Source organism: Tripterygium wilfordii, chromosome 3, assembly GCF_013401445.1.
Source record: "Tripterygium wilfordii isolate XIE 37 chromosome 3, ASM1340144v1, whole genome shotgun sequence".
Lineage (NCBI taxonomy): Eukaryota > Viridiplantae > Streptophyta > Magnoliopsida > Celastrales > Celastraceae > Tripterygium > Tripterygium wilfordii.
Genome location: NC_052234.1, coordinates 8,612,120 through 8,623,626, shown reverse-complemented (window position 1 = coordinate 8,623,626; position 11,507 = coordinate 8,612,120). Strand labels below are relative to the sequence as shown.

General features: G+C 37.7%; 2 protein-coding genes across 2 annotated transcripts; one reads left to right on the top strand and one right to left on the bottom strand.

Moving 5' to 3' along the window:
* Positions 1 to 1,490: 1,490 nt before the first annotated feature.
* On the bottom strand, positions 1,491 to 3,263 carry LOC119984382. The gene has a single exon (XM_038828299.1). It carries the CDS (start codon positions 3,055 to 3,057, stop codon positions 1,936 to 1,938), a length of 1,122 nt encoding a protein of 373 aa, XP_038684227.1. The 5' UTR covers positions 3,058 to 3,263; the 3' UTR covers positions 1,491 to 1,935.
* A 602-nt stretch (positions 3,264 to 3,865) lies between these two features.
* Positions 3,866 to 10,259, top strand: LOC119993331 (autophagy protein 5-like). The gene is made up of 8 exons (XM_038840423.1): positions 3,866 to 4,071; positions 4,183 to 4,307; positions 4,580 to 4,646; positions 4,809 to 4,898; positions 5,886 to 5,973; positions 7,278 to 7,418; positions 7,981 to 8,112; positions 9,819 to 10,259. The coding sequence occupies exons 1-8, from the start codon at positions 3,973 to 3,975 to the stop codon at positions 10,160 to 10,162; spliced, it is 1,086 nt and encodes a 361-aa protein (XP_038696351.1). The 5' UTR covers positions 3,866 to 3,972; the 3' UTR covers positions 10,163 to 10,259.
* The last annotated feature ends 1,248 nt before the right edge of the window (positions 10,260 to 11,507 follow it).

Genomic DNA, 11,507 nt, shown 5'->3' with positions numbered 1-11,507 from the left:
GTACAAGACAAAAAGCATAGGGAAACATTGAACGGTCGGGCTTGCAGAAATTTGTTTGTCCTTTAGAAATTTCATTTTTTAAAGCTTGTCCTTTAAAAATTTGTTATACGCCTCTGCACGCACAAAAGTTTACCAACTGATGACAATAGGGTAAGTTAGGGTAAGTTAGGCTTAAATCCAACAGTCAAAATTCAGGTTGTCAAGCCCGAACGCACGCACATAAGTTTTCTATATGACAACAGGCTACTTTGGGCCAAAATCCAGTGTACAGCCATGACGGTATTGTTCTAAGTGGAAATTGAATTCAGGACCTTCCTAGTTAATACGATTTGACCCGTTAGAGATTAACCATTAGATTACGACGCAAGGAGTGGAATTCGATATACTATCTGTGGGTCAGGAATTTTCATTTCAGTGCTCATTAGTAATGTTGCTGGGGCAGGAGATATTACTGCTGTGAAGATGAAGGGTTTAAAAACACGTTGGCTTGCAATGGGTAGAAATTGGGGCCACAACTGGCATATCAATGCTGATCTACACTAAAGAATCAACCTCTCTCATTTGAGGTCACTAGTACTAGTAGTGATGGGCTCACAGTTACTAACACTGGGAGTTTGAACAGACCTTGAAGGCTAGCAGCAATTTGAGTCTTGAAAGAGTGTCCCTAACTGGGTAAAAAAGCATAGAGATGGAATTCTCCTTTTGTTTTTCCAAGTGTAGGTGGTAGTGTGCTTTCTAGTTGGAGGAAAATTATAGTCGAATGCAATAATGTGATTAGGAGGGATTCTCAGGTGCGGGATCCCACACTTTACTTAAACTGCGGGATCCATCTAACACCATTCACCCGTAGGCCCCATCAGGTGTGGGGGCCACACTTACACATAATGAATGGTGTTAGATGGATCCTCATTTTAAATAAAGTGAGGGATCCCTCACTTGAGAATTTTCAATGTGATTAGTACCTAAGATTTATGGCAGACACATATACCAAGAGGAGCCATAGTTATGTAGCAGAACAAATGTTTCCAACTTAAATTAAATCTGCATCAGATTCTCTCTTTCCCCCTAGATTTTTAAACTGATCCTTTTATCACTTTAAAGACGGACGCTGCTCCAAAAAGAAACAAGGGAATGTCCCTAATAAATCAATAACCTATCCAAAGTAAGGACTTTGAGCAGACCAGACCACAACTCTGTACAACGGCCTCTATGATATGGTCTTCCGAAATGAAGGGAACAAATCCTAGTCAAATTGTTAAGGACTCTACATGTCTCACAAAGCTTCCAGATAAGGCAATACAATTAAGCACAACTCGACACAAAAAGCATCGATCTAGGCACAAAATGCAAATTATGGGTATCAACTAAAGGAACCACTTTGAAACAATCAATTATACAGGTGAAATAGTTATACAGCCCAGATGAATGTTATTTTGATCCATTCCAAGTATTCCAATGAAGTGACACCAAATGAAACTTGAGAATATGAGTTGGAGATATCCTCAATGAGAAAACAACTAGTTCACTCCAGTTACTTCACATACAACAACATGTGACTTTTTTGACAAGTAAGCACCGGTCTTAATCCGCCATACAATAAGAATTGGATTCCAGAAGGCACCGAACAAAGATTTCAATTGCGACTATGATCTTCAGTAAGCATGTATCTACTATGATTACAAATCTCTCAGATTGTTTTCAAACTATAAAACTATCAAATACAACCGCTGTGAAGTATCAGATACCAAATCATATGTAGGGAGGGAAAGAGAAGTAACAAACAAAAATTAATCTCTATATGCCATTAAAAAAATCTAATCTTGAGTTAATTTCAGGAGAAAGGGGTAAAACCTGGAGCCAATGAAATCAGATAAACAATCTTCATGTTCGAGAAAGTTTGTGCCATCAAAGTAATGCATTATTGCAGAAAAAATATCAGAATTTCGTCTCTGAAATCTTCTGGTGCGATTGAATGAGCAATGCATTTAGCATAGCATGAACAGCAGCATCATAAACAGCTGCATCGTAGTGCATCCCATCAGCTGTACAGTGAGGTCCACAATTCCAAGTCAATGACTGGATATCAAGTAACAGAAGCGGACCACCGGAATTGCGTAAAAGCTGGCTATCCCTTAGCGCTCGGTTATAAGCATGCCAAACTTCATCGCTCATCTTCTCCCGCTTCTCATCTGTATTCAGCATCCCATTTATCAACATTGGCATGCCAAGCCAAAACAAATGTGGTGACCTAATGGTTGCAGAACCCTCGACAGACCCATCTGTGCCTGTGCCTAACTCAGTCAACAATGGCAACATTGACACCACAGAACTCCTCAACAACTGTAGAGAAACACCATAGTCCGATGCATTGTTGACATGAACCATGTGCCATAGCCCTGAGCCCATTACCAAAACATCGGGGTAACTCCTATTGTGCTTGATTCCAATCATCAAATCTGTTAAATTTGACTCGTAAGGAGCCCATATGTAATCCAACTTCATACCAAACTCATCAACAAACACCTCGTAATCACTATGCCTCTTGAACAAATCCTCCTTAACGGATTCCATTTTCTTTGAATCCAAAACCAAATTCAACAACGACTGGGTAATCAAACGGGCTTGGGAATCTCCTGCCACCACAACCCACGACCCGTTTAACAAATCTGAGGCATCGGATCTACTCAATTTCTGAAACTCACAAACACTCACTTTCCCTGATTTGGACCAACTCCATTTCTTATCATAAGCAGTAAAAGAAGAGCTAGAGCTAGAGGGATCAGTACTGGAGGGTTTCACATCCCACAACATATCATTGACCGAATCAATACAAGAATCGCGATTGTCAAACACAACAACTGATTGAACAGAGCTAACAAAGTCATAAACAGAGGAAGGAAAATAGGGTGTTAGGTGGACGCATACCGCGAGAGTGATGAACAAAGCACCGCTGAAGAACAACATTTTGTTGCGGCTCAAATGCCAACCCGCCATACCCATCGGCACCAAAAGCACCACAATCGCAGCCAAAACCCCCCACTGCACCGCCCCCAGCATTTCAGATCATAACATGATTACAATCTTCGAAAAAAGAATCAGACTTTGGAAGAAATCTTGAGGGGTTTCAAGAGTTGGCGGTGGGTGATGTGTAGGTTTTCACTTGTAGGGATAGTGATGTGAATGGGACAACCGCTTGATGGGGGTAGTAGAAAATTCGGATCTTGCCTTTTCCTTTAGTTTCTTGATTTCACAAGGTCGGAGATGATATGTTTCTGGTTAAACATGGTGGGCTCATAGTAATTAAGTAAATTAATTAATCCATTTGTATAAATGGAATTTACCATAATCGTCAGTTTTGTTTATGATTGTATTTTTAAAAGTTGAAAGTTTTCACTTTTCTTTCATGTCTAATGATAAATGGATACGATACTCTGAAATGTACAAATAGAATAATTATTTGTAAATTTTATACATTCTTAAATTACATTCATTTGTCTCTCCCCTATTACCAATTTACCACTGGTAAAATTATTTTTTTATACACTCAAATCATTAGTTGAATTGATAAAGATGATGTGTATTATCCTGATGATCTTAGTTTGAACGGTCCCTTTTCCATTTAAAAAAAATACTTTTCTCATTCTTGTCTTATTATAATAATTTTAAAATGGGCTAAAATCTAAAGTATTTTAGAATATCGATATTTCTTTTAGATTCCAATTGTTGATAGAAATTTGGGTCACAAATAATTTACAATAATCCAAAAAATAATTATTTGCTGGTCTGGAACTAAATTTTTTTTTTCTTAAAAGAAAAAAGAAGAAATAGAGAAGTGGGTATTCAAATCCGGGTCGTCCGTCCGTCCGTGCAAACAAAATTGGGTCACTTTTCTACTGCAAGGCACAAAAAATTTGAGCTTTATAGAGAGGAACCAGAGACTCGACAACCCAGAAAGCAAAATCATATAGAGATATGGAGGCGCTCAAGTATGTATGGGAAGGGGCAATTCCACTGCAAATTCATCTCCACGAATCAGAAGTCACCACTCTCCCTCCTCCTCCTCCAGCCTTGGTTGCTTGCTTAACTCGCTTTCTTTCTTTCTTGTTTTTGGGGAAATTTTCTCATGCATAACGGCAATCCAGTTTTATTGATTTTTTGGATTTTATTTTGTGTGATTTTCAGGTCTTAGCTCCGCGGATAGGGTACCTGCCTTTGTTGGTTCCTCTCGTAAAGCCTCACTTCAGCGCTGCTCTTCCTCCTGGTGCGGATTCGGTTTGGTTCGAGTATAAAGGGTTGCCTCTCAAATGGTGAGCTTCTTTTTCAATTGGTTTGATCGAATATCTCACTAGCAACCTAAGCTGCATAATAATGGGTAATCAGCGAACCGCACAAAAGCATCCTTGCCAGTGCCACCCCAATGTAGATGATTTTACTCGTGGATTTAAGGAGTTCGATGAAGGGTTTTTTTGCAATAGCTTAATAGTTACTGTTGCATTGGTGTCTGGGTTTGCAGCTGTTCCTTGTAGTGATTATTTATGTAGAAATTTTCTTTTATTGAGTTTAAGGGTACTGCTTGCAGGTATATACCAACAGGGGTTCTTTTTGATCTTCTCTGTGCAGAGCCAGAAAGACCTTGGAACCTGACGGTACAAAGTTTTAGCATTTATCTTAGTGTATAAATAGACTAAAGTAATTTAGTAGACTGTCTTCCTACCTTAAATTGAATTCTATTTGAAACTTTTGAGGTTAAACCTGGTAAGGGTAGGTCTTCTTGGAGAGAAAATCAAGTTTCAGTACCTTTTATGCAGGTGCATTTTAGAGGATATCCAGGAAAGTTATTAATCCCATGCGAAGGTGAAGACTCTGTTAAGTGGAGCTTTATTAATTCGTTGAAAGAGGTTAGTCTGCACTCTGCAAGCTGTTATTCTGCTTAGTTGTACCTGCTGTTGTGTATTTAGTGATCTTATGAAGTGCATGGTCAAAAATTCTGAGTTCAGCTCAGTCGCATTGGAATATGTGTTGCTATAGAAGTGCTGATTTTTTCAACCTCTGTTATACTACGGAAAACTAAAGTGTGAGAAATAGTTTTGATCTTTTAATTGTGTATACAGTTTTTTTTGCGCGCTGTCATATTTGATTAGGTTCTGAACATTGGCAACCTTGGATGCTTCCATTTATCACTTTGGTTATGTGTATAACGTTTGGTATACAGAAAATCATCGTCTAGAATGGTTTGGGCGTATCAAGTTTTCTCAACATTGTCAATGTTCTAATATGAGAAATAGAGAAGAGAAGGGGTAGATCCAAAAAGACACTAATGGAAGTATCAAGAAGAAATATGAACATGACACAGTTAGTGGAGTGTTTGGCTTTAGACTGGGTTGAAGGGTAAAAGAGAATCTACGTAGTGGATTCCTTATAATTCACAATGGATTTATTTAGCTGACCCCACGTAGTTGTGGGGAAGGCTTAGATGATGTATTAAAGATATGAAGATGGTGGGTCTCACTCACCCTTTTCATTATCAGCAGCAGCATTGTTGTTACTCTTATAATTACGGACTCTCTCTCTGGAATGAAATAGATATAAACTTACCTCCTGGAACTGGAAAGATAGCTTTCACTCGTGGAGGTTCTGCATATGATGCTTTGGGCATCAAGCATCACTTCTCATTATGCATTCATAGTATGGATTCTGGGTCATCATTTGGCTCTTTACTGTGTTTTTCTGTTATCATTATCATTATCAAAGCCTTAGTTTCAAATATTTCGGGTTGGCTACATGAATCATCAGTAAAAAATTAGTTGGAGTCTACCATTTGTTATGCCTGTGTGTGCATCTTTATTTTCAAGTTGATATCATTAACTAGATGAAATATGACACAGGCTGCCTACGTAATTAATGGAAACTGCAAAAATGTTATGAACTTGTCGCAGTCTGATCAGGTGGACTTATGGCAATATGTGATGAATGGTATGCATTCCCATTGATTAGAATCTCACATAATTGATCCTATCATTTGACTATTTAATTCTTGAATTAAATTCATTTTTGTGTATGAATGTATACGAGCGTTTAGTGATGCTGTTTTATTTTTGTATTTTAGCAATAACTGATGGCTTGTTATACAGTCTTCTTACAGAATGATATGATGAGTGTTGAATATAGTGGCCTATACAAGTGAAATTATCAGTTTAATTTCTTAGTCTCCACAGTTACATGACATTTTAAATCACATCATGTAATGGTAAAGAAAGCAAAGAAAATCTTGCATTGGACAGGGGGAAAGGGTCTTGTGCTAGGGCCTAGAAGAATATATAGTTAATGTGCATACTCTTTATATAGCTATACAAAGTATTTCCTTCTTCCCTTGCAAGAGATGAAATTGAGAATTTATCCTTTGATCAATCATAAGTGGGAAGCTTTTCTTGGACACACTTATATTAGGTTTACAAAACTCAGAATTACTTTAACTTTTGTCATCCAAACACCTTGGCTCTGAGAAGTACTTTTTACACATCCAAACTCAATGTCAACCGGTGCCGTTTCAAAACATCAAGTTAGGAAAAGTCTGCCACTTAATCCTAAGTTCTCGTTCTAATAAGTGCCTTGTCATTTCAAAACCTTTCTATTGGAAGATTGCCTATACGTGTTCCATTACTAAAGCTTGCTTTGGTTATTAATTCTGTTCTAATCAATGATGCAACTTAGGAAGCATGTCGCTTGGACCTATACTTATTTTCCCTGCTATTAGAGAATGCTTTGAAAGTTTTTATGAACTACTTTTACTTTACATCCAAGGATTTGGGATCTTATGCATTTTATAAGGAACTGAATGGTCTGATATAGTAAAGGAATTATGAGGTTTATGTCGGAAGGGAAAGTTTGGGAAAACTTCATTTTCTGCAGTTCAATGATAATTATCAGATTGACCTGTTATGAACTGATGTTACCCTCTATAGTCCTTCTTTTGGACCAAAAATGAAAATACTATGCCAATGGGCATTGCTTCTGTTTTTTTGTTGATGGTTAAAGTATTTTGATAATGTTACTTACCAATATGCATGCATGCTCAACATTGTAGAGGCGAGACTCGCTGCTTAGACAAACTTGAGGGGCTAAACTGGCTCATTAGTTTTTCTTTTATAGCATCTTGATATTGCACGTTGGTCTCAACCATTCAAATGGGGTATTCATTTTTCATGCCAACTGTTGGTCCCAGAAACTTTGGTGCTTCTCTTGTTCAAATCCCAATGTCAAAGACTTTGCTGTGGCAGGTAATTTGGATGCCTTCCTACGTGTATCATCAAAGCTTAAACTTGGGAAACTTGAAGATGAGTACACTGCAAAGACTTTATGTTCTTCAAGATCTCAACATGACCCTGGTGAGGCAGATATGAGTGGACAAATGAAGACTGGTTAGTGAAATCTACCCTTGATTCTGACATAACAAGTCAAGCAACACTTTGTTTGCCTGGTCGTTTTACCTGTTTAACAGATGATGGCTGCTTCCAACTAATAGATATCTGAGAAAACTCCAATAGAACTAGAAGTATAATGAAAAATCAGGCTCAGAGAATGATAATTGGTAACTGGAGGAAAACAGAAAATATCCCGCATCAGATGCATCCATGCATGTTATGGAGTAAACAAAGCTGCGTATGATAAATCTACCATCTGAAGAAAAAAAACAAGGAAGCTTGTGAATACGTGCTAGACACCCCTATAAGGTTTTAACTTTTACATGAGTTCATTCATAACATGCATACTGGATTTTCTATCCCTACTTAAATTTTCGTCACTTCCTTGAAAGACCAGTTAGATTTCCCAGTTATTTTATTTGTCCTAGATTTGGTAATTTTATTCTTAATCTTACAGTTGCATTGATACTTCAAAGGATGGTTGGGACAGGATGCTTCTCATTGAGTTTTTAGTTTGCCTTGTTTTGATTTTTAATCTATTGTACCATTATCTTTTCAGGCAGAATTCCAGTTCGGTTATATGTTTGGAGTGTTAATGAGGATTTTGATGATTTTAACGATGCTCCTCAACTTGATAGTTGGGACAAAATTTCTTACATCAACCAGCCTGTTGAAATCCTCAGGGAAGAAGGTAGGTCATATCATAGTTTTATCTGTAATCTCATAAATATGTGATTGTCATTTGTGCAATTGAGTAATTTGTCATCAATTCTTAGTTTCAATGTTTCATAACTTTCATATCTAATGTTTATTCATTTACCTGTGTGACTGTGTTGTATTCTGTCCATCTTTCCCCTGCCTACCTCTGGGGCTGTGAGATTATAGAATGTCCCAAAATGGTTTCTGTTGGGGAGTTCTGATGTTAAATAGAAGTTAATGGGATATAGAAAATCTGCTAAGGAATCTCGGGGTTTAGGTATTCTCTCTCTTCTTGTTCTTCTCCCTTCTTTTTAAATGGCTTCGGAGAGATCATTTCTGGAGGAATCTTGTAAGTAGACAATAGATATGGCTTCGATCAAAGAGGTTAGACTGCTAAGCAAATTCGAGAACCCTATTGAATTCTTGTAGTTAGGGGTTGTTGAGAACTTGAGATACTTGGCAGGAGTTCATAAGATTCAAGGTTGAAATTGGAAAGTCTGTTACATTCTGGGATGATATCTAGGTGGGCAATGCTTCTTTAATACTCCAATTCCCTAATCCATGCGAAATCACTTGTAACGTGGTCGCTCTAGTCAGTGATCAGTTCAGTAAAATCTTATTACAATGAGATTCTCAGGAGGAACTCCCACTTAGGCAGCTCCAGATTTCCTTGGAACTTGGAAGTGCATTTGAAAACTAAAAATCCACAGAAGCTAATTTTTTCACTTGGGGAAGCTTCTAAGGGGAATTTTTATCAATGCATTATCTGCGAAGAAGAGGTATTTCGCTTGTAAATCGAAGCTCTGTGCAAAAATGAAGAATCCATAAACATCTTTTGCTTCATTGCTCCCGGACGAGGAAGGCTTGCCATGCTGTTTGGCTGTTGATAGGTCCCAGCTGGGTTATCATGAGCAACAACTTAACTTCCAAGATGGAAGCCTGGACTTCTATATACTGCTGACAAAGCTTAGAAAAACTCTATGCGGCTTAGCACTCAAGCTATCTTCCGGCTTTTTTTTTGGAAGGAAAAGATAAGGATAAGGAAACCTCTTTCGAACTCTTCCTGGGCAACCGGCTCAATACTTTGGAATTATATTTTATGATTCTTCTATAAATTTCTTTGATAATATTATCTTAAATGTCTTGTTTTAGCTTTTTTTGCATTGCACTACCTTGGTGGTCCTTAACATGATATTTTTCATAGTCCTTAATATGATTTTTTGCATTTGAAAAAAACATGTTATTGCATCACTTTGCATCATGGAAAAGGGTTTTGTTCTGGAAGGGAGAATAAATAAAAATCAATTAGTGTGAATTACTTTTAGCTGCTTAGTAGTCTCGTGTGTTCACTTACCTTCTTTAGCCTTAAAAGTTGGCAATTAAGTATATTATAGTTCAGTTTCTTTCCTTTCATAAAAAATAGTTAGCTGTATTATGGAACCATCTCTTGGAGTTGATCATTGGTTAGTGATGAGTCAATGATGGATCACCGGTCCATTACGATGAGTGATTATGTGCTCTATTGGTTGTTAGTTTAGTTGCATTATGCTTCGTTCATTACTTCATTCTCTGTAACAACTTTATGGAGGCCCTAAACTTAGCCTCTTTTTGTAATATCTTTGCACCTGCATGGTGATTTTAAAAATTCTTTCCCTTTTGGGGAAAAAAAAAAAGAAGGGTTCATTTTCTCTACTGCAGGTAAATACTTCAGTTTGCATGATGCTGTAAGAACTCTTCTGCCGGAGTACTTTGTTCACAAGCCAGTAGTCAACGAGAAAACTAGAATTGAAGTAGAAGAGCAGAAAGTTACTTCAGAAGATGCTATCAGCAACCGCAGCACAGAAGAGGGGGGAGAAACTACTGAGCAGTCGGCTCCTGCCATTGCTATATCAGGCAATGCTGAACTCAAGATTGTGCGAATACAAGGCATCGAACCGAAGCTGGAGATACCCTTTTCTTGGGTGGTGAACAACCTAATGAACCCAGAACATTTTCTTCACATCTGTGTTTGTCTTAAAGTACCACAACTGAATTCTTCCTGACAAAGTTACATCTGATGCCCAGAAGATCATTCACTATAGAACTGTTCAAGACATTCATTTTGTGAATATAATTGATTTCATTCTGGCTTGCCTATATGTTAGACCTGTTACAAGAAGAGGGATAAAATGGGACAAGTGTCTTGTGGGGGGAAGGAGATGCTTGCTGGGGTCTTTGTTAACTGTTCCTTTAATGAGCTGCCAGAGGAGTGGAATCGTGAATTGGAAGTTATTTTGGTAGAATTTGCCCCCTATTTTTCACGTAAGGAAGCCCTGCCAGTGTCTCCAACATGGGATCATACTATATTTGTGTGATGGAGCTACGTCACCTAAAATCTGATCGTATCACCACTATCCATATTAGTATATTGGAGTATTAAAAAACGGAGATTGAAAAAATTGGTCAAGGAAATGCTAGCTGCTGGCATTATTAGACCCAGCAATAGCCCTTACTCAAGCCTTGTTCTGCTAGAAAGAAAAAAGATGGTGGTTGGGGAATATGTGTTGATTATTGAGCTTTAAATAAGTTGACAATTCGAGATAAATTTCCAATTCCGATCATCGATGAGTTATTGGATGAGCTGTATGGGTCCACTGTCTTTTCCGAAGGTGGACTTAAAATCAGGGTACCATCAAATCCATGTTCGCAAGGAAGATACTGAAAAAAAAAAAAGCATTTCATACACACGAGGGCCATTATTTATTTTGGGAACGATCACCACAAGATTGTTCCTACAGAAGATCTATCAACTTTGCACAGAAATGATGATCATCATCTAGTTCAAGGTATCCAAAAATCATTCAAATTTCCATGAGTGTGAAGCATACATTTCTTGTGTTTGTATTATAGTTATTTCATCATCATTAACTTTTTGTGAAAATTAACTATACAGTTGCAGGAGCAAATGAAAATAATCACAGCAACTGCATTGGATTCAATGACACCGATGACTACTCAATAGGATTCACCGACGAAACCCCAAATTTCATAGACAATGTGGAGGATGATTTAGCAAGTTCACCAAGCTTTGATGTGGTGGAGGGGATTAAAGTGAGTCATGGAATGTTTATTTCGACTAGCCATGCAGTCAATACCTTCTTTCACAAAGTAGTGTCTTCTCAACAGTGAGAGTTCACTTGAACCCAGAAACAATTGACAACAAACAACTTTGTCTTTTGCAACGGCAAAGAAGACAATCTTGGAAGCTCTTTCTTCACAAAATTCGAAACATTTGCGAGGAAGAAGCTTGTTGGTTTGGTGAATTTCATAGTTGTGCTTCTCTTTATGCATTCTGTCATGTTGAGCGAAGTATGGAAGACAAAAGTAGGTCTAACAGTGCCATGACAA

Bases quoted from the DNA above. Each gene is read 5' to 3' on its own strand.
- LOC119984382 (XM_038828299.1), bottom strand. From the start codon at position 3,057: ATGCTGGGGGCGGTGCAGTGGGGGGTTTTGGCTGCGATTGTGGTGCTT.
- LOC119993331 (XM_038840423.1), top strand. From the start codon at position 3,973: ATGGAGGCGCTCAAGTATGTATGGGAAGGGGCAATTCCACTGCAAATT. The intron at 4,647-4,808 runs GTACAAAGTTTT...CCTTTTATGCAG, and splicing joins AAAGACCTTGGAACCTGACG to GTGCATTTTAGAGGATATCC. The intron at 4,899-5,885 runs GTTAGTCTGCAC...AATATGACACAG, and splicing joins TTATTAATTCGTTGAAAGAG to GCTGCCTACGTAATTAATGG.